Below are 27,326 nucleotides of genomic sequence, written 5' to 3' on the forward strand. Positions count from 1 at the left end.
AAGTGGGGCTTTTTATTCGCTCTTCCTGGCTTCTGATTGGCTGGTTGTGGTTGACCGAGAGTGGAGGAGCTGAGTGTGCCAAGGTGTGCGTAAAGGAAAGGAAATACCCCCAAATCAGGTGGCGCCCACACTCACTGCTCAGTACCGAGTCTGGAGCTGAATGGGATGTACAGGACTTTGGTATCACTTTCAAAACACTTTCGAAGAAATTTAAGACATGAGTGGTAAGAGATATTTAATATTTCACGATTTAATGCGCTGTTTTTACTCTTAGGTTCATATTCGCTGGGAATGTGTCTCTAGGAAATGATTGACTTGCAGCTGTTTCACGAGTCAGTCATTATATAACGTTAATTACTAGCAAGGCTGTGCTGTAGTCTGGTTTGTTTTCAGTGTTAACTCGCGTTTCATTCTATGTATACGACTGGTGTGAATCTGTAAGACTAGTTTGTCAATGGTGGAGCAACTGGTTGTGTTTTTTCTTCAGAAATAGAGTGTCCAGTGACAGTTTAAAAAGTGCACTACTTATAAATGATGGTAGCCAGACATTTGTCTTAGGGTTTCTGTTGTTGTTGTTTGAATGAATTTGGAAAAAAAATCGAAAAATAATGCTTGTTTTCTCACACCAGTTAACACAACAATCCAACCCCAACTTTTTGTGAAAGATTGTAAAGTTTTGAGTCTAGTTTGAATAAGTTTGAGATGATATTTTGTATTAGACATGACTGAAATTAGACTGTAAACTGTTACCTATAAATAAACGAACTGCTTAAATGTACCTATAAATAAACCAGCTGTTTTAATATGTTGAATCATACTAATTCTTAGTAATGTCAAATACAACATTAAGGAAGTGCTTTTTTGTATACATCATGGCAGCTAATCATTCTATTTTCTGCATCACTTCTCAATTGTTTTGGCATATTTTTCCAACACAAATCTCTTTTTCTCAAATCAGTCAGGGGACACAAATCCAAACTCAAGTCATGTCAAATACAACATTTAATTGTGTATATATATAAAAGCTAGACTTAAAACTTTTCAAATTGACAAACAATGTAAACATGGCATGCATGAGAGAAATATCTGATAACAAAAGTATTTTCTTTGTAATCTGTCTGAATAATATATTGTCTTATCAGCAAATATTATGTTACTATATAATATTTATGCAAAGAGGATGTTAATTTTGCTGTGCAGATTAACCTATGTTCAGTTTTTCCTGAACCTTAGTTTGAACTGTTTTTTTATCAATCATTTTCTGAGGAAAGATGATACTAGCTCTAAAAGGAGAAGTTAAAATGAGTCCAACTTTACTTGGTAACACACAAATGCATTAACTCATCTCAACCTCATTTTAACGCAGTTGTTTTATTTAACTTGTCCTAACTCCACATGAAAAAAACAGAGTATATTTTGGTGTTTTTTAGCTAAGATTCAGGACAGTATTCCCATTAGTTTTCTAAGGAGGAGGGGTTGAAAGGATCTCCTGAGAACAGCAGACGTGACTCCAGAGCATGCAGACGTGCCTCGACCTGCCTCAGATCACCTGATCAGCTGCACAGAGCGCAGACACGACACTATCACTGTTGTATAACACTGATGATCCATAAATACAGGATCATCTTATTAGTGACTCACATACAGTAGGCTGCTTCTGTAATTTATGGACAAATGCCAATTGCAAGTAATCAGAGCGTATGGTGTTTGCATTTCTTTCTTTGGCATATCAGCAGCCAGCGTATTACACAATGCACATAACAGATTGCAGTGAAATAAGCAACCCATGTTTATTTCCATTATTTGTCTACAAGTTGGTTTGATTTAAAGATGATTGGTTTGGTTTACAAACATGTCTATTCCAGTTTCTTAAAGTCCAAGATGATGTCTTGTTTTGTCTCTTCGAAACCCCATAATATTAACTTAAATCAGTCATCAGAACCAGAATACTTCATATATCCTGGGGGAAAGTGGGATTTGTGAAAGTTATGAAATTAATAAAATATACAATAAAATAATATGATATAAAACACAGAAATATTGGAAACTCCCTATTTGACAGGCTGATAAAGATAAATTACTCCTAAAATGAATCGACTATTAAAATAGTGATTTTTTTTTTCTTCTGATAATCGACCAATCACTGCTGCTCTAAAATTACACACATGTTGCATTTCACACTGCAGTGAGATGAGAAAGGAAACGGTGACCTCTCTGTGATTATAAATACATTTGTTTAACCAATGTGGGGGGGGGGCTTCTGTTGTTATAGTGTTCCTTATTCAGCGATTCCTCCCTGGATTTGTACAATTTAAAAGCTTTCCCCCCCTTGCATCACTGTAGGTAATTTGTCAGTGTGAGTATATACGTTTCATTTTCATCTAATCGTTTATTTGAATAGGGACAATGCACATTAATGAACACTTTAGACAAATAATGCTTCAAGTGTAAATATGCCGTAATGTAATTGTAGCTTTGAGCTCATTTCCATCCGTAGTCCCTGACAGACAACATATAAGAACATGACATTTGTAAACATAGCAAAAAATAAATACATGATATGCAAAAAGAGCAAGAGCAGCACACACAAGTATTTACCACATGGCAGTACACTATAGCAGCAACGACATATTAAGTGCAAGAGATGATACAAGAGATGCATAAAGTGCAAGAGGAGATACCCCTGTGTTGCACGTCTGGTTGTTTCTCAACCATTCTTTGAGTTGACCTTTGAAACTATTGAGAGTGGTGTTAGGGAATAATTTGCTTAGGTATTCAACCTTCGACACAGTTCATCATTTTCTACTCTCAGTGGACTTCACAGTCTCCTCTGGTTTCTGACCTAGTGCAGCGTCCAGTGTGTTTTTTGTGGATGAATTCCCCTAAGGGAGGGGGGGGCCAGTCCATGTAAACATTTATAAATAAAACACATACTTTTAAAAGACTTAAAATTGTCAAAACTCAAGAAATTGTGTTTTTCAAGGATGGTACAGTGGTTGTTTCTAGCAGACTCCTGTAGTCTCAGTGTTATTCACTTTCCCTCATTGTCTCCTCCACAGTGTGAAGTGAATGGGGTAAAGAAAACTTTGGTCTGCGGGCCCCGGTGTGTGTTTAGGTGTGTGTTATGAGTCACGCTAGTATTTTCATTCCTGTGCTCTGACACACAAAATGACCTCCACCACTTTAGTTTATGGCCCTCGTAACTGCAGACTCTTTGGGAATCAAACAGTGTCTGAACCCACCGCTGCTTTATCTCAAAGTGTGTGAAATTGACTTTTCTTAAAAAATGCAAACACTTATTGGCTTTAAAGGTCACCTATTATGCAAAATCCACTTGTTCATGTCTTTTCTAAATAAACATGTGTCCCCTCTGTAGAAAGAGATTCTGAAAGTTTCAGGAACAAAGATTCTCTCTCTTTTTGTCCTGATCCATTTATATAAAAACCTGTCTGAAAATGAGCTGATCAGATTTTGAATCTCCTCCTAGAGCACAAATAGCCGCTTTCACACCAAGTACTTTGCCGTACTTAGTGCCCAGCACTTAGTACCCCCAGGGCATTTAGTACAGATCGCGTTCACACCGGAATAAGTTCCCTGAGGGAAGATTACGCAAATGAAGCCGCTGACGTCACTTCTTCTTCTTCTGCTTTGGGTTTACTGGCAGGCCGCAAACAACTTCACGGCGTATACTGCCACCCGAAGTCCCCGGCCGGAAGTCCCCGGAGTTGGGGACTGGCTTCAGTAGAAGCTGCTGGGACTCCCAGCAGCTTCTACTGAAGCCTTCAGAGTAAATCGCCAGAACGCCGACACCTCCTCATCTCCACCGCTCCCATGTTTTCTTTTGTGTTGCCATAAGTTAGTCTCTCTCCGTTGGTGCGCGGGGATAATGCTAATGCTAATAATGCTAATGCCAGCAAATACAATGGCGGCTTCACAAAACTTTTCAGAGTTTTACGGGGCGTGGTTTGCAATCCGCCCAGCCAATCGAAATTGGTACTTTTTTCTCCCCAGGAAAGTCCCACCTCTCTAGCAGGGACTACAAATGGTGGTAAAAGTTCTCTGAACTAAGTTATCTTTTTGGTGTGAACGCAAAATTCCAGGCACTATCAGAACTAAACGGGAAAAGTACGGGGAAAAGTACTGCGGTGTGAAAGCGCCTATTGTGTTCTTTTTAACCAAATTTCTCTCTTATTTTCATCTGAAGTAATAGACAGAGAATCAGCACTTTTGAAACAGGGCTGAAACAGAGGGGATTATGGGTAATGCTGCAATGATCTGTTTGGTATTTGGAGCCAAACACTTCAGAGACATGTTTTGTATATATCTGAGAGCTGTACTTGATGAAAAACAGTATAATAGGGGACCTTCAAGCTTATCATGGTGTCCTCCTTTTGTGAGATTTACCACCATTTCTGCTCTACAAGCTTCAGTTTAAATCTTCATCCATCAGACTTTTCTTTTGTAGGAATTTGTTGACATTCCTTGGAACATTTCCAGCAATGAGCTCCATCTCATCCCTTCACAACGCAGCACGTAAACCCATAATCCTCTAATGGATCGGCTTGTATTATAAAGACATTTAATGTTTGAAACAAATTGCAACAAATTGCTGTTCAGAGGGATTTCCCAAGAGGTGTGTCATCTGTTTGCTTCTAAGGCATTAGAGTAATGACTCACCCTTATTGGCTGAGAGCAGCAGATAAGCTTCAGACACAACACAACATGAAATGGGACAAAATAAGCTATAACGAAGAGTGGGATTATAAGGAATTCAAAATATATTCTGAATGTCATGTGTGTTTTTATTTCTTGAGAGTATCAGACAGGCGACGGGTTGTTTTATTATATATTTATTTATCTATTTATTTATTTATTTGAGTATTTTCTTTCTATAATTAATAATTGTTTTTATTTATTTAGTGTTTTTATCCTACTGTCCTTTATTTGTATTTTGTGTCTGTCCCAAAAAATGATAACAAAAATAATCCCTTCATGAGGAAGAAATATTTAGACTGCGACTCGACATGAGATATATATCCTTAAATCTTTAAAGTGTGACAGTGAAAGAGACATGATTCATGGCGGCGTGTGGTGCAGTGGACTAGTGCGTTGGTGTTCGGATCAGGGGGTCACAGCAGGTTCAAACCCCACTGCAGTCAGCATGTCGTTGTGTCCCTGGGCAAGACACTTCACCCCACATTGCTCCTGCGGGGATTGTCCACAGTACTGAGTGTCGCTTTGGATAAAAGCGACAAGTAACATGTGATGGCGAAACATTTCTGAAATCACATTCAAGATCTTTCTTTCTTTTATTCAGAAAGTCTTCCCCTCTTGAACGTCCTGATAATTGTCAGTGTCCTGTACATTTCAGATGTGTGTATCTCACACTGCACTGTAACTTGTATTCATGTACCTTTGTCATTCATGTTTTATTATCTGTGCTTTTAAATGCCATTTTATAATATGTTTCTTAATGCTATCAATGTCTTTTGTTTTTGTAAAGCACTCTGAATTGCCTTGTGTTGAAAGGTGCTATATCAGGGTGTCCGCGGGGTCTTAAAAAGTATTAAAAGTTGATAAATCAATTTAGCGAAAATGAAGGTTATTAAAAAGTTTTAAACGGCATTTTCCAAGGTATTACATTTTGTAGCTTGTTTATAAATTGTCCAAAGAGGTTGTATTCTAAAGTTTGCCTGAATGTAATCATTGTGTAGGTGTGTAGTGTGATTCTGTGTAGTTTATTTATGGCATCCCGTTGGATTTGACGTCATCTGAACAGGACATCGCACGCTCACTGCTTGATAGCGCGCGAAGGTCCGTTTACGCCAGTTGTTAAACATCGTTATGGGGAAATGCAAGTTTGCGTCCAAATGGTTGGAAGATAAGGAGGAAGGACAATCAATACTGTATATAGTCAATGTGAGGTAAAGTGTGTCGCCAATGTAACCGGTTAAAACTCCAAGTGGCGATGAGGTCTTAAAATGTATGGAAAGGGTCTTAAAAAATGTCTTAAAAGGTATTACATTTGACTTCAGGATTCCTGCATATTCCCTGAAATATAAATAAACTTGCCTTGCCTTGCAGGTGTCACAGATTGGGCGGAGGAGGAGGAAGATGTGGCTCAGGAGGAGGTGCGATCGCCCCCCCCCTGGTCGGAGGAGCGCTGTGAGGAGCTTTGGGATCGGGTGGAGGGGGTTCGGCACAAACTGACCCGCATCCTCCACCCAGCCAAACTCACCCCGTACCTGAGGCAGTGCAAAGTCATCGACGAGCAGGACGAAGACGAGGTGCTCAACTCCACTCAGTACCCTCTGCGCATCAGCAAGGCCGGTACGACGAGAGAAATCCATTTAAAGGGGCCCTATTATGCCCTTTTTTAGGTTCATTGTTGTATTTAGTGTCTCTGACATGTCTCCATGCTTTAATGTTCAAAAAGCTCTTTATTTTTCTCATACTGCCTGTGCTGCAGCACCTCTTTTCACCCTCTGTCTGAAACCAGAGCCCAGTCTGCTCTGATTGGTTAGCTGGCCGGCTCTGTTGTGATTGGTCAACCGCTTAGAGATGTCCCACACATTGTGATGTCACTATGTTACTGTTACTGAGGAAACACAGGGATTTTAGCCTTTGCCGACCATTTACATGCACAGAAATATTTATAACACACTACAGGGAAGGGAAAACCCCAAGAACCATAACAGGACATCTTTAAGAGTTTAGGCCCATAATCAAGGAGTGAATGGATGTTAAAGGTGGGGTAGGTAATTTTGGAGAAACCAGCTCGAGTGCGCTAGAATTTGAAAATACACAACTGGAAGAAATCTGCCACTTCCTTACAGAGCCCCTTCTCCAACACACGAACGCGCACATGACCAATGAGGGCACGAGATAAGTTTGTGCACAGATGGAAGGCTGACAGGCAGGTAGGCCATCCAGTTATTTTAGCCGGCCCGGCTAAAATGATTGGTCGTGCTTTTTACAGTACTACGGCTTCCACAGATGACATTTTTTAATGGATTTTTTGTCAAAGCACTTCAGATATTCATTGCTATCGGGATGTTAAGAGCATTCCATGGAATATAACAAAAAGTGTATCTCGAGCCGGTTTCTCAAACTTACCTACCCCACCTTTAAGGTAGTCCTCTTGACTAAGAAGACAAAGAATTACACAAACATGAAGATCATTAGAAAAATGATCATCTTGCATTTCAGACACATAACATAGAATAGAGCTGGGAAGAAAACAGTGGGACATTATGGTCTTTCTGGGGATAAATTAATACAATTGCTGCCTGTAAGAAATAATATAATCCGCAGAACAGTACATGCAGTATACTTCTTTTGTAAAACTTCCCAAAAATAAATATTCGTGCAGCAGGTTGTCAGGGGGAACAGGTGGGTTCAGATAAATGTAGCTGTGTGAGAAACAAACAGAGAACGATGAAAGAGGAGGACAAGTAAAGGGGAGTGTGAGGCAGACAGAACGGGGAGTGAAAGAAGATAAAGGTGAAGGGCAGATGTCTCAAGGAAAGACGGCGGGATGAAGACAAGTTGCTATCACTGTTTCACTGCTCACATCATGCCAGTCATTCATCATGTTTGAAACAGCTATGTGTGATTTACACTCGCATCAAAGAGGGAGCATTTTTGTGGCGTCATCTTTGATAGTTTACAGAACAAGAATGCTGTTTACATTGTGCCTGGGATGGTGATTAAATCCACACTTTTTTCTCCACACCTTTCTCTCTCCTTTCTCAGGCCGTTTGCTGGACATCCTGCGAGGTCAGGGCCCACGAGGTCTCCAGGCCTTCATGGAGTCGCTGGAGTTTTACCACCCGGACCAGTTCACCCAGCTGACCGGACAGCAGCCCACACAGAGATGCTCCCTCATACTGGGTAAACTGGGATTACTCTCAACTGGCAGTGGTGTGAACTCACCGCCTACAGACTTGAGTTTGCCTTCAGGCTGAACACAAATCAACCAAAATACTTAAAGGTCACCTATTATGCAAAATCCACTTGTTCATGTCTCTTCTACATCAACATGTGTCCCCCCCTCTGTGTAAAGAGATTCTGAAAAGTTTCAGGAACAAAGATTCTCTCTCTTTTTGTCCTGATCTATTTATATAAAAACCTGTCTGAAAATGAGCTGATCAGATTTTGGCCACTTTATGATGTCATAACGATTTGTTGGCTTGTATAACCATTAGCCAATCACCAACCAAGGTAACCCCCCCCCCCCCCACCTTATCACCTGAATCTCCTCCAAGAGCACCATTGTGTTCTTTTTAACCAAATATCTCTCAGAGGGGCGTGGGGAGGGGCTCCTTATTTTCATCTAAAGTAACAGACAGAGAATCAGCACTTTGGAAACAGGGCTGAAACAGAGGGGATTATGGGATGCTGCAATGATCTGTTTGGTGTTTGGAGCCAATCAGAGACATGTTCTGTATATATCTGAGACCTATAATATATTGATGAAAAACAGTATAATAGGGGACCTTTAAATCAAGAATTCAAAAGCTACAGTGTATTTGTTGACAATGAAAAGCCCCAAATCCTGTATATAAAGATATAAAGATGTGACAAAGTGAAACACAACAAGACTAACCATTTTGAAAAACAATACGACTGCTGGTCATTTAAAAAAGGTACTACTGTGTTAGTGGTTTCATTCTGAAACACTACATTGAATTGTATTAAAAACATTTCAGTCCCAAGACTCCAAGTTTAAGCCTCTAGCCTTCAGAGTAGTCTTGAGACTGAAATCTGACTTTCAGATAAAGACTTGGCCCCAGTTGTGTTTGCTGACCTGTGTATCTGCATGGTGAGATGTGTTAAAAGGCTCTTAATCCACACATAGTAAACACACTAAGAGCTCAAACATTCGGACAAAAGGGTTCACTAGTTTATATTTGAAAAAGAAATGGCCAGCAAACAGACCTGAGATAAAAGCACTTTAAAATGGTTTGAAGATTAACTTCAGGATTGGGGAATGTTAAACAACAAAAATAATGAAAGGCTTTGGGGTATTTGGCACTCACGGTCCATAAAGTGGCTGTTTACTTACACAATGCACCAAGTTCCCATGCCACTTATCTGCAAGGACACCCTTGATCTAAATCGCGTTCAATTACATTTAGGTTGCAGGTTATTTTCACCAAATTGCATCTCGGCTGGTCCTCTCCCAACTGGGTTCAACAGTGTGATGTAACACTGCATTAAATAAATAAAACACCGTTCCGATCCAAACTTGAGGACTTCTAGCATCTTACTAGCATTACTTAGTTAAATCTTGATGAACAAAAACAATCAACCAAAAACAGTCGACACATTAACCCGTATCCCCTTTAACCTATAGCAGGGGTGTCCAAACTACGGCCCGCGGCCCATTTTGAAACGGCCCTCAGCTTATTCAAAAAGTATAATGAAATGCTTGTGCTTGTAATATATAGTACTTCTTAAATATATATGTAACACAAAAATAAATAACACAGTATTCTTCTCAGTATTCAGTATTATTTTGAAACGGCCCTCAGCTTATTCAAAAAGTACAATGAAATGCTTGTGCTTGTAATATATAGTACTTCTTAAATATATATGTAACACAAAAATAAATAACACGGTATTCATGTGTTAATAAGCCCACTTTTCAAATAAATTCTGTCAATTGAAGTTGGAAACATTTTCTAACATATCTTAGTTGATAAGAAAAAAGCCCAATAACTTATTTACATAACAAGCTTGAAATCTACCCTTCCTATTTCCTCTTTTTATAAGCAATCTGAAGCTTCTGTTTTAAAGAATGAGCTGCTAAAAAAATAAATGAAACCCTGTGGTAAGCTGTGATGTAGGCTGTTGTGTTTCTTAAAGCATTTTCAAGTATCAAGCGTCATTTATTTGATTGGTTGTGCTAACTTATAACTGAACTTATGAGGCAATATAGCTCACCTCTAGTGAGTGGCCCTCGGTGAAAACAGTTTGGACACCCCTGACCTGTATCCTCCACCTGTCTCTCTTCCCCCCCCCAGATGAGGAGGGTCCGGAGGGTCTGACCCAGTTTCTGCTCCTGGAGGTGCGTAAGCTGAGAGAACAGCTGAGGAACAGCCGGCTGTGTGAGCGCCGCCTCTCTCAACGCTGCCGCATGGCGGAGGACGAGCGAAGCCGAGCCGAACGTAAAGCTCAGGAGCTGCGTCAGCACCGGCTGCAGCTGGAGAGGTACCACTCACCTTGGAAGATATACCATTTAGTGATTTGAGTTTGCACAATGCTATTGGGCACATGGGTTTAAAATAAGATCTTGAATGATGTTGGGCAGTGATGCAAAGTTTGAACTTCGATTTCCAGTTGTTAAAATTGTTCCTTATCAGCTGCTCTATGATTGTTTTATACAAAATGCTTTTAAAGGAATGAGGAAGGGAAAATATAAAAGTGACCATGGGTTTTTATAGGTTTTCTTTTAGATTTGTTTTCAAGTGTTCCTACAATTTAGAGACTGAGATTCGAAATCCAAGTTTCAATCTATTGATTTATGACAATGGGAGGCGTGTGGCGCAGTGGGGTAATGCCTTGGTGTTCGGATCAGGGGGTCACAGGTTCAAACCCCACTGCAGTCAGCATGTCGTTGTGTCCCTGAGACACTTCACCCCAAATTGCTCCTGTGGTGATTGTCCACAGTAATGAGTATGTAAGTCGCGTTGGATAAAAGCGTCTAACAAGTAACATGTAATGTTATGATAATAATATTTACTCATAAAGCCTGCGTGAGTGAATTTAAACTACAATGAATACATGATTGAGTGAGTTTTATGGTGTTCCTCGTATTGCTCAATGAGAAAATGTTTTATCTGGATGCTTTGTGGTGTGAAGGTTGCGTCAGGACTGGGAGTCAGCCAGTCGAGAGCTGGGGAAGCTGAAGGACCGGCACCTGGAGCAGGCAGTGAAGTACTCCAGAGCTCTGGAGGAGCAGGGCAAGGCCTCGAGCCGCGAGAGAGAACTGCTGGGGCAGGTGAGAGCGGCAGAAGCAAAAACTGATCCTTTCTAGAGCTGGTGGGTGCGTACAACCTGCTAGAAGAGATTCAGTATGTCCCAATATAGTATTTAAAATGCAGGATGCCAGAAACACCAGGTGGTCCTTCTGCGTCCGTTCCCATTTTGCAGTATACCCACAATGCTCTGCGCAGCAAAGATACGTCACATCAACACAAATTAGCTCAGAGAAATTGAAAGTTACAGACTTTTTTTAACTCAACAATAATTTAATCTTGTGTAAAGGAGGTCTTTGAAGCATAAATTCCCCCCCGAAAAAGAGTAAAACTTGAGGTAATGAGTTGATATGAAGGTGACTAAACAGATGTAATACAGATTGAATTTGATTTAAACTGATTGCACAGGGAAGACATCACAAAGGTTAATTTATCTTAGAAGTGTTAAGGACCGAGCCTGCTTTTCTTCATCATAATCTGGTTTTAAAATCATGGAGGTCACAGATATTGTTGAGTTTTCAAACACAACAAACCTTTTACTACAAAACTCCTGCAGCTGACAGAGGACCCTCAGAGAATGAGTCCTTCCCTAAACTCCCACCACATTCCTCAGTTACTCCTGACTCTAAAACCAGCTGTGTATTTGCAGCAGAAACTGTGAATTCACTAATTACAGTCATCATCTCGTCACAAGTCACCCAACTTGTTTTTCCCTGTTTAAGTTTTAGTTGAAGGTGTCGGTACGGAGAGACACGACAGGCAGAAACCTGTTTCCATGCATGGTCAATTTGAGGCTATTTTGCTTCTATATCATGTCTTCATTAATACTAGTTTAATGAAAACATCCCAAATACTAAGTCAGCTGTATATTTTACTAACCTTTTGTATTTGGTACCGTAGATTTCTCCTAAATTCACCAAAATGTATCATTAGATAACACCTAATTTGCATATTTACACATTTTCATATGGAAAAAATAGCTTAAATCGATTTCTTTTAAAATATATCTATTACTTACATTTTGTTACTCAATTCACCTGTATTTTATTGTTAAATGTATGTAGTTCATATATCTTTAAAGGCTTTATACTACACTCCAGAAGCACCTATATAAAGTACACTTAACTTACTGCCTTTATTCTTTTTATGTATTTTACTTAAAGGTCACCTATCATGCTATTTTTAGGCAATAGCATAGGTCTCAGATATATATAAATAATATATAAAAAACATGTCTATGAAGTGTTTTGCTCAAAATACCAAACAGATCACCCATTCTAGCCATGCCTCATATCCCTCTATTTCACTTCCTGTTTCAAAAGTGCTGATTTGGGGTATAAAGCTTAAAAAATAATAAAGGAGCGGGGTGAGCTCATGCGGGACCCGGCAGCTACTGTCTAAACTAAATACTGCGGTGATGAAACGCCATATCATGGATTATGAAGGATTATCTCTGAAACAGTATGGAGCTCAAAGGCTTTCTCTCTTGCCGGTTATACCACAAGGTGAGTTTTTATTTCCTGCTTCTTCACACACATGCTCTCCAGTACAGGTTAGCTCTGAGTGTTAGCGATGCTAATGTGAACACCGACCATATTACGTCCAAAACAGTTGGGCATTGTTTCTGATAGCAATGTTTCTGATAGGGCCGTGGGTCCACATTTCCGATATGACGTCATATCGGACGCAAATCTGGATCAGCTCCATTGTAGCCCCGTTTTTAGAGATTTGGGTACGGAGGAAAAGAGAGAGGGTTTTATTTTCTGACGCTGCGTGAGTTCCCCGACACACCGGGGACACATATTTATGTATAAAAGACATCAAAAAGTACATTTTGCATGATTGGTCCCCTTTAAAGTTTAACAAAGTTTCCTCATGTAATTCAAAGCCTGATTTATAAAGCATTTTATTTACCCCCTAAAAACACCAAATAGTCTCAACGAGATATCCACATCTCCCTCTGAAAAAACCTCTGATATCATAATGCCTTATATTTAAACATTAGATTTCAGGAAACTTGCAAAATAATTGTCTTGACAATGAATCCATAAAAAAATGTCATCTGTGGAAGCCGAGGCGCTGTAAAAAGCACGACCAATCATCTGAGCCGGCCCGGCTAAAATAACTGGATGGCCTACCTGCCTGTCAGCCTTCCATCTGTGCACAAACTTATCTCGTGCCCTCATTGGTCATGTGCACGTTCGTGTGTGTTGGAGGAGGGGCTCTGTAAGGAAGTGGCAGATTTTTTCCGGTTGTGTATTTTCAAATTCTAGCGCACTCGAGCTGGTTTCTCCAAAATGACCTACCCCACCTTTAATGTAAGAAACCAATTTGGGAAGTTTGATGATAACTCTTCTATTTACATGCAAGGGTCCACAAGGGTCTGTTTCCTAGAAAGGTTGCAAAACCTTGCATGCAGAGACTTAGCATAAGAAAAACATGTTGATGCTTTGTTGGCAGCAAATGGCAGCACCCACAGCACTTCAGGTGCATTATCTCAGCACACAGCTGTAACATTAGGAATGAAGTTATCTAAGAGGAGATGGTATCAGCCTCTCCTTTATTTAGTCTGTGCCCTGTCACAACTTGTCCATGTCCATTCAACAGAAGTAGGATTCACATTCTGGTAAATGCCTGGAAATATATGTGGTTATTTTTTCCATCAAGTTAATAAACGACTGCATAATTCCTGCTATGGTCTTGTGACCTCAGGTGCCCGCTGATAGGAATGTGCTGTGATTAATAAACGCAAGGCAAGGCAAGGCAAGGCAAGGCAAGGCAAGGCAAGGCAAAGCAAGTATTTATCTAGCACTTTTCTGTACGCGACAATTCAAAGTGCTTTACAGAACAAATTAAAAGACTTTTTATGAATAAATACAGTAAAAACACATTATATAATGGCATTTTACAACAGGCATTACAAAGCAAAGATAATAAAATAATAAAAATAAACACCACAGGTATACAATACATGTTTAAAAGGCATACTGTAGTTCGAATATGAGCAGCTCAATTAAAAGCAGCGGCAAAGAGATATGTTTTTAGACTCGATTTAAAAATAGTAAGCGTTTCTGCGGACGTGCATGATTTGTGTAGTTTGTTCCAGAGTGTCGGGGCATAACAGCTAAACGCTGCCTCTCCATGTTTTGTTGTTACTCTCGGAACCGATAGCAGACCCGTCCCAGAAGTCCTGAAGCACCTTGATGGCTCGTAATTATGCAGGAGTTCAACAATATACTTTGGTCCTAAACCATGTAATGATGTGAACCTTTTGTTTACACCCACCTGCAAAGGTTTGAAAGGAGAAGTGTCTTTGTACCACATAGCTTTACTCCTGCACAGACCTGTTGTTGTTAGCAGTCAAAATCATGTTATTTATTTCACAAAATTACCTTTTAATCATAATAATGTAGATTAAAATAGTATTAATTTTGGTAATAATGATCATATCAACATGAAAAAATAAATAATACAAATAAATGAATAATAATGCAAATAATACAAAACACAGTAAAACACTAAAATAAATTATAATAAAACATTAAAATAATATATACAAAAATGATAAGAATTTAAATAATAATAAAGACCAATAGACCAATTAAAGAAGGATATTTCTATTTTAAATCCAAATTAAAAAGGATGTTTTCAGATGTTGAATGACTTTGCCTCGCTTATATTTCTTGGTAGGGTGCTCTACAGTTTGGGAGCATAGTGGATAAAAGCTGCTTCTACTAATTTAATTTAGGGGGACGTTTTGAATATTCAAAAACCCTGCTGTTTAAGACCTGGGCTCGCCTAGGGACATAACACAATAGAGGATAGACGGTAGCTAGAGCAGAAAGAGCTCGTTAAAATTGCAATAAACCTGTTTTACAAAAGCATATTAAATGCCTGATGTGGACATTTCAAAATGTAAGGGAATGACTCCTTTGCTTGTTCTCTCTACAGGTGGAGGAGCTGAAGTCCAGGTTGACAGAGGCAGAGAAACAAACCATCGATCCACCAGGGAATAACACACTCTCCAAAAGAAACAGTTTGCTCTTCAATGGACTAAATGGTTCCCCCCCTGCTCTACCAGAGAAGCCGCTGCACCGCATCGAAGTTCAGAAATCTGAAAATAAAGAGGCCAGGATGAGGGGCTCAGTTCATGCCACTGGGGTCAAAGTACGTCTCATCTCAATCACCTGCAAACATTTACTGTGTATTCCTGTCTCAATCAACAACAACTCTTTCTCCTCATGATTGTCTCTCAAGACAAAGATCTAATTCAGGGGTGTCCAAACTTTTTTCACTGAGGGCCACATACATTACATTACATTACATTACATGTTACTTGTTAGACGCTTTTATCCAAAGCGACTTACATACTTCAATACTGTGGGCAATCCTCACAGGAGCAATTTGGGGTGAAGTGTCTTGCCCAGGGACACAACGACATGCTGACTGCAGTGGGGTTTGATCCGAACACCAACGCACAACCCACTGCACCACACGCCCCCGTGATACATACAGACAAATATAAGAAGGGCTGGGCGGCTCACTAGAGGTATATCGCCTTATCAGTTAATTTACAAGTTAGCAAAATCAATCAAATGTAGGTAAGTTATGCTTGATACTGAAAAGAACAGCTTAAATCAAAGCTCTCCATACGGTTTAATTAATTTTTTTGGCAGTTAATTCCTTAAAATGGAAGGCCTCAGATTGCTTATAAGGGGAAGTATGAAGGATTTATTTCATACTTATTATGTAAATAAGTTATTGGGCTTTTTCTCATCAACTTAGATTAGTTAGAAAGTGTTATTTTTGTTATTAACACATGAATACCGTGTTATATATTTGTACATGTTAACCCTTAGATGCATAAGTGGGTCTTTTTTGACCCGGTGAGGTGGTTTTCTTTTTTCATTTTTTTATCATTTCATATTCCAGCTATTCCTCAAAAAACATGTTTTGGATATCATGCCATTCACATTTTAAATTTAAATGTTATACATTTTAAGAAATTGTAGTTTTTGTATTACTACCCCAAGCTTCCATAAGTGGGTCAAAAACGACCCGCATGCATTTTCTATGGAATTTCGTTTTTTTTTCAAAATGTAAAAAAAATGTCTAAAATTATAAATAGTGAAAGATTAAATATAGAATATTTCTAGTGTGAACCAAAATATAACACTAAATATTATACAAGTGATTTTTCTTAACCAAAATGACAAAAATGGCATAAAAACACATATTATTCTAATACGGGTCCTTTTTGACCCACTTATGGAAGAGTGTAGTGTCCAGTCACTCGGGCATCTAAGGGTTAATAAGTACAATATAAAACAAGCACAAGGCTCATTTGTGGGCCATATTTCATTATACTTTTTGAATTAGCTGAGGGCTGTCGTTTGGACACCCCCTGATCTAGTGTATTGTTGTCTTGTGAAGTTTCTAGGGTTTCTGGGTTTAAATAAGATCTTTGTGTTGTTTCCCTCAGGCTCTGATGGACATCCTGCAGCAGGACCGGCGGGAGGCTGCAGAGCAGAGGCAGGAGCTCTGTGACGTCATCAGCAGACTGCAGGGCGAGCTGCAGGGCACCGAGGAGGACTGGGACAAGGTGAACAACCACTCACTAAGTATCTGTAACATTATGTGTTCCCCACCAGGCATACGCTTCGAGGAGATAATGCATGTGAATCTGCCAATGCTAATCTCACACACTACAGGATCCATCAGGCTCATATTTCTTGTGGACATTTATCACTGTATGCTCAAATACCTCTTTCGGTTTGGAGTTATTGATAATTGTTTTAATGAAATAAAATGTATTGACTCTTTTAAACCGTTGTTGACTCTTCCTCACTCCCTAATGTCTATCCACAAGTGATCAAAAACTGCTCAATCAGATCTAGATCCTTACCTTGCCTGTTGCAGTCTCACAGAACTGACATCCATAAAAAAGAAAATGAAAAATGTGGTCGAATTCTGAACCTTAACATCTGCAGATTCATTCCATACCCAATATTTCATGATCCACTCAAGTTTAGGCATGATACAAGATAAAATAAGACAGTTTCTTATTGTCGTAATAGGATTTTGTCTCTAAGGGAGACTGTGAGTGAGATTCAACTATTTTTTTTACTTCAAAATCATGTCTAAATTTGTTTTCGTACTGTCAAAGTTTGTGTTTCTCTCCTGCCTTTTGAATAGAGGTTGTAAAGTAATCTGTGTTTGTAGTTGGTGTCGCAGTGCGAGCATCTGAAGCTGAAGGAGAGAACCCTGCAGCTGGACTGGGAGACCGAGCAGAAGAGGAGTTTATCTTACTTCAACCAGATCATGGAGCTGGAGAAGGAGAGAGACCAGGTCAGTGCAGCAACACACATGTGCAGTGCTACAGTGTAGATATGTGAAGGAAAATCTGAGGTCACAGGCTCCTCCAACGGTGCAACAACAATAAAACAGATAAAATAGTTCAAATAGTGAAAGTAATACAAATAAAATAGAATAGAAATAGTGCAAGTGTTATGGATGTCCTTTCAAAAGTTCAGGTTGCAGTTTAATTTCCCTCAAATGAGCTTCACTGCACAATAAACAGGTCTACACACGATGGAAAAGATGACAGCAAGTCTACACATGACAATGGACTCCTTCATCAAAAGATGGAACGGTGTTAAAAGATACCTGGATGTCTAGCTAGTTGAAAAGGGTTGTTTTAACTGAATTGAGTTTCAAAAGAACATGATGGGAAATGTCCCTGTGTAACTGGCTTTGCTAAAGATGTCACTCCTTGTGTAAAATGCTTTTATTTGTTTGTATTTACTTTACTATTATTCATTTTATAATTATCTTATTTATTTCCTTATTTAATTGTTTACTGTATTTAGTGGGTGCTGATACAGCATTCCCACTACTTGTTCTTCTACGGACGAAATTCTTTATTATTATTCCGCCGGGATATTTTGCGCCTCTTCTTCTCCCACATTCCACATCACAGAAACTCCGTTCAAACATCAAAACGTTCAGCTCGGTCGGGAATCGATTGCTATTACTTTTCACATTCTTAACTTTCATAATTCCAGAGATACATCCCATAATTCATCACATTTTTAACATTGAAGTCAATGGAGAAACTCTTCAGACTTGAACAATCTTCATGCGACTTCAACTGCTAACTGTTCATTCATACTTTCACTCAGAAACCTCATTCCAACTTTAAAATGTTACACATCTTTCTGACATTATTTGTGTAACACAACTTTTAAATCAGATTCATACTTTTAGAGATATTAGACATTGTTCAGACCTTGGGAAAGAGGCCTTCTTCAGATTTTAACATTAGTGTGTATTGCGTAAAGAAAGAAATTAGCTTCACTGACTCTTTTACAGTTGTTACACCATGCAAGTTATTCCCTCTCTCTTCTTCAGGCTCTGCGCAGTCGAGACAGCGTGCAGCTGGAGTACACCGACTGCCTGCTGGATAAGAACCGTCTGCGCAAACGCATCGTAGAGCTGCAGGCCAACCTGGAGCAGCAGGAGAGAGAGCAGGAGAGAGAGAGGGAGAGGAGCCGGGAGCAGGTGGAGCAGAGCAGCCCCGGCCTGCACTGTGTGAGTACAGATATATACATATTTGTATACATATTTGTATTTTGTATTCGGGATTGTGGGAAATGGTATTTTTCAATCTCTCTGTCTGTACACACAAACTGAAAGATTGACAATAAAGTTGACTTTGAAACTGAGCATTGCAGCACCGTCTTCCCACTGCAACCACATAGCCTTTACAGGGTGTTTTTTTAGCTTTTAAGGTTATTTGTGTAGTTACATTTACATTTTGTGTAAATACTTATCTTTAGCATCCCTTTTTAATGCTAATTTGTTTCTTAAAAATACTTATTTTTTATTATCCTTATATATATTTTTTTTTTTACCTACTTAGCAACTTATTTTTTTTTTATTGTTTATGTTCGCACCACCAGATACCAAAGCAAATGTCTTGCATGTGTAAACGTACCTGGCAATAAACTTACGATACGATATGATACGATAATACTTGAATGGTCAGATCAAGTCTGAAGTTTGACTTGCATCACAGCAGCTCCATGTGTAACATCAACATGGACGCATATCAAGACACAATACATGAAAAACAAACATTTATATAACAGCACGATCAGTGAGAGAAAACCTGCTCAAAGAGCCTTCAGCGTGCTTTTGATCTGGGATCAGCTCTGTGTTTACTGAGAGGGTTGACTGGAGCACAAAGGATGCTTCACTCTGACTCTATTGAATCGAGGGACCCTGTATCTCCGATTAGATGGTAGCAGTTGATTCTGATTCTGATATCATTCCCCATTTCCCTCCCCAGTCCCACCTCTCCCTCTGCAGCGAGGACCAGTGCTACGGCCCCTGCTGCTCCCTTGGCCTCGACCTCCGACCCCAGGCCAACAGCAGCCGCCTGCGCAAGGTCAGGGCTAGCTACGTTAGCGTTTTGTTACTTCCATTTATAATTAAGGGTGCAGGGATGATGTATTTTTGTTGGCCATCCCGAAATGTATCATCACAAAGGCGCCCTCAACAAAATGCAATGGGATATTTACATTAGATTTTGTATTGCAGAGAATAAGACAATAATTTAAAGATATTAACACCACTTTTATGATTTTAAAGCGTAAATGCAATCGACAAAAAACTAACTACATAACTGTTGCATGACTTCACGCTTAGCTAACGTTTGTTTTGTCTACGTTTAGTCATCTCATTCATCACTTGTTAGTAACCACAGTTTTTTGTATCACTTAAAGGGACAGGCGCTAAAACAGAGTGTTTCAGACAGAGGCTGAATACAGAGATATTCAGACTGACATCATGAGAGAAATAATGTTTTTTTCAGCTTTAAAGCATGTTAACATGTTTTAGAAAAAGCTTATAACACAATTAAGAACCTGAAAATGAACATCCTATGTCACCTTTAATGAACGAATTAGTAGGCATGTGTCCTGTTTAAGTAGTATAACTCCTGCTATCAGTTCCATGGGACACAACTGCTGGTTTTTATACTGCAACATGTTTTCTCACATTTTTAGAAGGGTATGCAAGGAATGTTTTGGACCGCAAACACTAGGCTCTTATTATTATCTTGATAATGAGACTTTGTAGTAGATTCTTATGCAACTCTTAGCGTGTGAAGACCTGCACAATACCTCTCTTACCCTCTCTTAATACCTACCTTCTCTGTGCTACAGACGCCCTCAAGTGGCCAAACCAATGAAAACTCAGAGGGTAAGTTGTTTGCATCGTGAAGATGTTTCTCAAGTCTTGCACAGTATAAAGAACTGTATCTACTTCATATACTGTTGATATCCTTTATTTAAAAATGTTTTTTCTGCTCCTACAGGTTCTAGTTTCAACTCGGAGGAGAATCTCTTGTCATCGGTGAGTATCGAGGCTCTGAAAATCACAGGAAGGAAAGTATTACAAATATATATCTGAATCTGATTTATTCACCTCTCTACCCTCAGACAGAAGACGAAAAAGAGATCAATCGTCTCTCCACGTTCCCCTTTCCTCCGTGTGTGAACTCCATCAACCGGCGATGCAACATAGAGTGAGCCTCACATATCAATCGTATTTTCCAACCGTATTAATGACCTTTTTCACCTTTTTGTTATCAACATCTCTTTTGTTCTGCTCCCAAAAGGTTTGACTCGGAATCGTGGGGCAGTGATGAGAATGATAACATTACAGGTATATTTGATTCTGTCATTTTTTTGGAAACCAGAAAGGTGTTTGCTCCAGTTCTTGTTTTGCTTTCGTGCTTATTTTGGGAGAATAATTGACTGGTGTTTTCAGGTGAGCCGAGTGAACCGTCTCTGTGGGATTCCTGGAACTCCCTTCACTCTCACCTCTTCCCTCCGGACCTCGTCAACCTGCCGGCCGTCTCTCCACACCAACACAACCTCAGCGTTCCCAGGTACCATCACTTGCCTGTCAATGAAAGCCGCTAAAAACATTGTTAAAGCATTAGCATAGCAACTATGACACAGTGACACTGCTCGCAGCAACATTTGACACCGTCTAAGATAAGAATACATGCAACTAAAGGGATTTTTTTATTTTGTACTTATTGACTTGGTTTGTCCATACATGTGCTTTGCTGAAAGGACAACATCATTTCTTTACAGGCAGTATAAGTAAGACAAGCAAAGAAACATGCCATACTGTTTGACTCAAAACCAAAAGCAGTTATTCTTTTTTTTTTTATGTGAACAAAACATTGAAAAAAGTAAAAACTTAAAAAAGAACTAAATTAAAACAAAAAGATCAATAAACAATAATTATTGTATGCATAAAAAAACAATAATTATTCAACTATAGCTAGAGGGTTTTAACTAACCTCAGTATTAAATATTTTGAAGGTTTAATTTTCAAGGGTACGCTGCCTGTGAGCTATGGCCCATTAACTGTTATGAATGTTACACGACTGCATGATCCTAATCTTGTTTGTTGGAGCTTTGTTATGCAACCAACAATTCCTTTCCAGCTGATATAGATCAACAGAACTGTGATACACATCTCATTAATGTTTGAACAGGAAGTGGGTTTAGTTTCTCCTGCACACACCTACCAACTAATGAAAGTCTTAGAAAACACATCAAGCCTTTTTTATAATTGATCATACAGTGTGGGTGGTTGACTCATTATACGGTGAATAGACTCATGCTTTACTGCTCTTTGCCAAATATTGGTCTCATGTCCGACCATTATTGTTTCTCAGGATTCCCTCCCGTTCCCCGTCCTCCAGCCCCCCCGTCTCCCCGAGGAAGAGGAAAGCCAGTCTGGCGGACGACATCACGATCGTGGGAGGAAACCAGACGGGGATCTTCGTCAGTCACGTGAGAGCCGGCTCCCCCGCGGAGCTGTGTGGACTGAAGGAGGGCAGTGAGCTGCTGGAGGTGTGTGTGTCTGATTAAATCATGAATGAGGAATGTGTGTATAATGTTTCATAAAGAGACGGTAAGATTGCACACTCGTATTTACAGATCTGCCTTCAGATGGTTCAATGTGTAGAAGCTAAGCCAACGCGTTAAGCCGCTGATGTGCAGCTTTTAAGTAAATGAAAAAGTTTCTCATTATTACTTATACTTCCAAATGTCCTATTTTCCTTCTTACACAGGTAGTGGTCGTACTCGGACACAAACAGAATATTTTCAAGTTTTAGATGCAGTTTGAAGTTAATTGAAGTTATTGTACATCTCCAGGTGTTCAGTTTGTTGTTGGTCAGTTTGTCTGCAGGTAAAAACTGAGCGCTCTGTCCACCTGTAAACTTTGCCCCCATATTTACATCCTTGTGCTAGTTTCCAATCAGTCCATTTTATTTCCAGTTACTTTTGGCCATTAAACTCAAATCTGCTTTCAATCAGCATACACAACATGACACTTTCAAACAAACATTGGTTCCTACTTATCGTATCCTACACAGTGTATTGATCACAAAATGTAAACGGCATGAAATAAAATCAACTAAACATAAGAAAGTAAGGCTGAAACATAACATGATTTCTCTCTTGTCGTCCAGCTGGAGCGGGTCTTGTTTGGGGGGGGGCACTGTCTCGCTGGGTCAATGCACCGCTGAGGTCGCACACTTCTCTCTGCAGTGGTGGGCCGACCCTTCGTCTCTCAAACACCGGATCAACACAGAGGGTGAGTCCGTGTTCTTCTGTATTCTTGAAACCTCAGCGTTATGTTCTGTGAGACTAATCCATCTCCGTTTCTGGTCCCTGTCCTCAGGATACTCCGAGCTGTGCTCCCAGCTCTCCTCGCCTTCTTTTAAAGGCGTCGACTCCTTCTACGTGCGGGTCAATCTCAACATGGAGCCTCACGGGGACCCTCCGTCTCTGGGTGTGTCCTGTGATGATATCGTACATGTCAGAGACACAAGACACAATGAGAAGTATAATTGGCACTGTTCCCTGGTGGATCCACGCACAACCAAGGCCCTGCAGGCAGGAACCATGCCCAACTACAACAGGTACGCCAAGAGATCTCCATTTCACTGCTTATTTTGTTTATTTATTATTTTAGAATTCTAGCAGTTGTGGATTTTGTTATCAATACTATAGTTTGTATAGTGTAGGGCTGCACAATTTGTAAAAAGTAAGTCATTGAGATTATTTTGACTGATACTGCAATGTGATTCAAGATATTGGAGAAATTGACCATTTTGCATTTAATTATTTTAAATTTTTTTTTTTATTGAGAGGATCTGTACCATACACATATACTTTGTAAAATATTTTGAATACTATTTGTAGGTCATGATATCTCTTCAGCAGCTCGACAAAACTTCATTCAAAATAGTATTTCTAACACATATTTAGCCTGTGATTTGTGCATTGCACCAGTCCATATTGAGAATTTGATAACGTGTGGAGTAATTGTGCAGCCTTAATGTGGTATGTTAAAAATAAGAAAATACTACTGTATTTAAACTATGCAGAACTTTGAGTATGTGTAAATAACAAGTATATATGTTCCATCTCAGGGCACAACAGTTGTTACTTGTAAGGTTACGAACAATGGCGCTGGAGCAAAAAGACTTCAAGAGGAAGGTAAGTCTGCTCATTTTACAATGACATGAACATAAATGTAGAAATGCAATGCAATTCATCTTGGAAAGATGGCGCAACTGGTGCTTTTTATGTCAAATGTATATGATCTGTTTTCCTTTGTTTATCCATGTGTACAGTGCCAAAACCAGACTATTACAGAACTGCTATCATACAGCTAACATATGTTTACTTATCTTACATTTTCTCACATGTAGTTCCTGAGGAAAGCGCCCTGTCGTGTACGATTAGTCAAGGCAGTGGATCCCGGTGGCCGTGGGAATGGTTCCACAAAGCAGGTCCTCTACACACTCAGCAAACGTAAGATCCCGCCAACATTTTCCCCAAAATGCCAAACTAAATCTGTGGGATAAGTCATATTTTTGTAATTATTACAATTAGTTTAATATGTGTGTATGTGTGCCCCTCAGGTCACGAGGAGCACTTGATCCCGTACAGCTTGGTGCAGCCGGTGCAGGTTCAGACGAAGAGGCCGGTTATCTTCTCCCCCTCTCTTCTCTCTCGGGGTCTCATCGAGAGGCTGCTGCAACCTGCCGAGTCTGGTCTGAAGTTCAACACCTGCCCACCAGGTATGTGCACTAACACACACACACTTATCTACACACATGATGCCTGTAAGGCAGTTCTTATACTTCTTCTTTTCCTTCTTACAAAGGTAGGTGGTAGTGATCGTACTCGGACACAAACTTAATATTTTCCAGTTGTTAGATGCAGTTTGAAGTTAACTGAAGTTATTGTACATCACCAATTCTGCAAGAGAGTGGTGTTCAGGTTAATGTAGCTCTGTTGGTCTGGTTGTCTGCAGGTCTGATAAAAACTGTGCCCTCCTTTCCTGTAATTTGTGGCCCCCATAATGACATCCCTGTGCATCTAATCACCTCCAACAAGTGTTATAAACCTTCAAAATAATGACATACGAACAACAAACACAAATGGCTCCTGCTGTTGCCCAAACACTAAACAAAAAGGTTGATGATTCTTCCTTTGACCTTCATCACTCTCCTCCTGTTTCCTGTGGTCTGCAGAACCTATCCAGGCTTCAGAGAAACGAGACAAGAAAGTGTTCCTGTTGGATTCCAGCATTCCCGAGCAGGTTCTGGGAATACGGCTGCAGTCGATACAGGAGGTCATCAGCCAGGTAAGGAAATAAAAACATTAAAAAAAAGTCATTTCAAGGCACCAACATCCCATGTCTCTCGAGGTAAAAGTAAGAAGTAGATTAATTGCTAGTTCAACTGTTCAATTTATGAAAAGAGACAATCATGGTATAATAATGAATGTATATTGTCAAACATTATTCAAATCTCCCTTTTTATTCCAGGACAAGCACTGTCTGCTGGAGCTGGGGCTGCACAGTGTTGAAGGCTTATTGAGACAGGGCATCTACCCCATCGTCATCCATATCCGCCCTAAGAACAAAAAGAACAAGAAGCTGAGGTAAGGGTGCATCCATTAGCTTGCAAGTATAGTGAATTAAGTGCTAAAGTAAGTAAGCTTTGGATTCTAAACGCATCACTTGGCACAGATGCACCATACACACCGATGTGCAAATGTTCATACCTTACAGATATACATTTGTTTGAAGAGCTCAAAGTATTTTCCTTTAACTTGCTGCATCTTCAATTGATAATAGGAAGTTGTTCCCGCGGTGTGGGGAGGACAGTGTGATGGAGGAGGTGTGCCAGGCGGAGGAGCTGCAGCTGGAGACCCTTCCTCTGCTCTACTTCAGCCTGGAGCCGAGCGCCTGGAGCTGCACGGACGAGCTGCTGGCCGCCATCTGCAACACCATCCACAGCCAGCAGAGGGCGGTGGCCTGGATCGAGCTGGATAGACTGCAGTAGAGAGAGAAATCAGAATCAGAATCAGAATACCTTTATTAGTCCCACAGAGGGGACATTTACATTGTTACAGCAGAACAGAGCCAAAGACAGCTTAATAAAAGAATGTGGATATGGAGAGGTGCAGGAATGAGTCCTAAAACCTGGGAATAAGTTAGCATGTTGACACTTCTGGCTCCCTCATCGTGAAGTCAATGGTTTTTGATTAGATGCGTGAAAAAATATCTGTGGTTAACACAAGATGAAGAGATTTTTTCAAGTTTTTTTCTATGACATAAAACACATCAGTAAATACCCCACTAGTGAATTTTAAAATGGCGGTTGCTAACAATTGTCTAAATGAGACAGGTTTCTCTCTAGACACTTAAACTATGGTGTTGGATCATTCTGCTATTCGAAGAGAGGGACCAAGATCAATGTATGTGTTGTCTCAGAGGAAGCCCCATTTGTACATTCATACAAACATATATATTTTTAAAATGTTCATCTATATAGCCAAGCTGGACTGGCTACAATGTAAATAAAGTGAAAAAATGTAAAACAGAAACTTGACCAACACAAGGAAAGAACATCCTTCATAATGCCATTTAACTTGTTTCCATTCAGACAGCTAAAACGGTATAAGCCTACAAACTTTAGGAGCAATGCTCAAGGGGTCACACAAGATACCCACTGTTTGGGCATTTGAGGACATTGGGGGGGGGGGGGGGGGACACATATAAATTGGGATTGTATTCTGTTGTAAGCGGCATGTAGCGAAGGGTGCAAATCTGATTATCCACATTTTGTATACGCAGTAAAGAAAGTGTTCTTCTTGGTCTGAAATAGTGCTTACTTAAAATACTTAAAAGTATCAAACTGATAAAGTTGTTTTGGTAAAAACACACATTTCTTAAAAGAAAGAAAAATCATTTCTGTGTATGACTGAAAGTCAGCAAATGCTGCATTTGTATTAACACTAAACTGTACAGCAGGAGTGTAGCCCACAATGACAAAATGGTCTGTTGATTTCTATTGCAATTTTTTTGTAACCAGTTTCAATATTAAATTAATACAAAAATATTGGTTTTGAATTCATGTTTGTGCTCAAATATTTCAGACTTGGTCTAATTGTTAACGTTTTTATTTAACTATGACAGCAGTGACGCAATGCATGAGCATTTGATGAGGAAATAATACTTGAAACACAACCAACTAGACTGGATTTTTTTGTATTCCCACTTTAAGAAGTTCTATGTTCTCATTAAACAAATCCTGTCCCTTTTATTATATTTTTTTAATGCAAAATAATATAAAACTTTAAGGTTGCAACTTTTTTGCTGTTTATTTCTTATCACATTTTTTTTTACAGAGTTCTGTCAGACTCATTTTTAAGAGCGTTTAGCAACATCCATTTCAAGAGATGGGCCCTGAAAACATGATAAAGGATAACAAAAGCAAATATATATATACAAATGTGTTATGCTTGAGTTTAAATGTGAACAGGCAGGGTGGGGAATTTAAATAATATATATTTTAACTTGATGCTAAAGGCAATAAAGCATGGTGTCTTTTCTAATAAACTTATCAGAATCAGAATACCTTTATTTGTCCCACAGAAGGGACATTTACATTTTTACCTCAAAAGTGGAGATAGGGACAACAAATAAAAACACTATTAGAAAGGGCATGCACATAATATTTAAAATTAATAAAAAATTTACATATTGCACACAAGTGTTATTGCACAACAGAGGTGTCGTAGTCTTTGTTTGTTATATGGATATGGAGTTTAGCAATTATCATAAAAGGATGAATCATTTACATCTTCCGTAGCAGACTGAAAACACACCTGTTTCAACTGCAGACAACCAGACCAACATTAACCTCGGCTAATTAAAATAACAATACAATAA

At 39.4% G+C, this 27,326-nt stretch overlaps 1 protein-coding gene across 1 annotated transcript; it reads left to right on the plus strand.

Annotated features, from left to right (window-relative positions):
• Positions 1 to 29: 29 nt before the first annotated feature.
• Positions 30 to 26,493, plus strand: zmp:0000000896 (caspase recruitment domain-containing protein 10). The gene is given in 25 exon segments (XM_034144092.1): positions 30 to 224; positions 6,085 to 6,330; positions 7,756 to 7,893; positions 10,029 to 10,215; positions 10,867 to 11,005; positions 14,934 to 15,149; positions 16,465 to 16,584; positions 17,205 to 17,330; positions 18,393 to 18,572; positions 19,333 to 19,431; positions 20,210 to 20,246; positions 20,362 to 20,399; positions 20,486 to 20,571; positions 20,665 to 20,711; positions 20,817 to 20,937; positions 21,742 to 21,919; positions 22,543 to 22,560; positions 22,562 to 22,667; positions 22,755 to 22,995; positions 23,509 to 23,575; positions 23,791 to 23,893; positions 24,004 to 24,162; positions 24,619 to 24,731; positions 24,915 to 25,030; positions 25,227 to 26,493. Coding segments are annotated over 25 exon segments (3,153 nt in total). The 5' UTR covers positions 30 to 160; the 3' UTR covers positions 25,435 to 26,493.
• The last annotated feature ends 833 nt before the right edge of the window (positions 26,494 to 27,326 follow it).

This window comes from Trematomus bernacchii, unplaced genomic scaffold (assembly GCF_902827165.1).
Source record: "Trematomus bernacchii unplaced genomic scaffold, fTreBer1.1, whole genome shotgun sequence".
Lineage (NCBI taxonomy): Eukaryota > Metazoa > Chordata > Actinopteri > Perciformes > Nototheniidae > Trematomus > Trematomus bernacchii.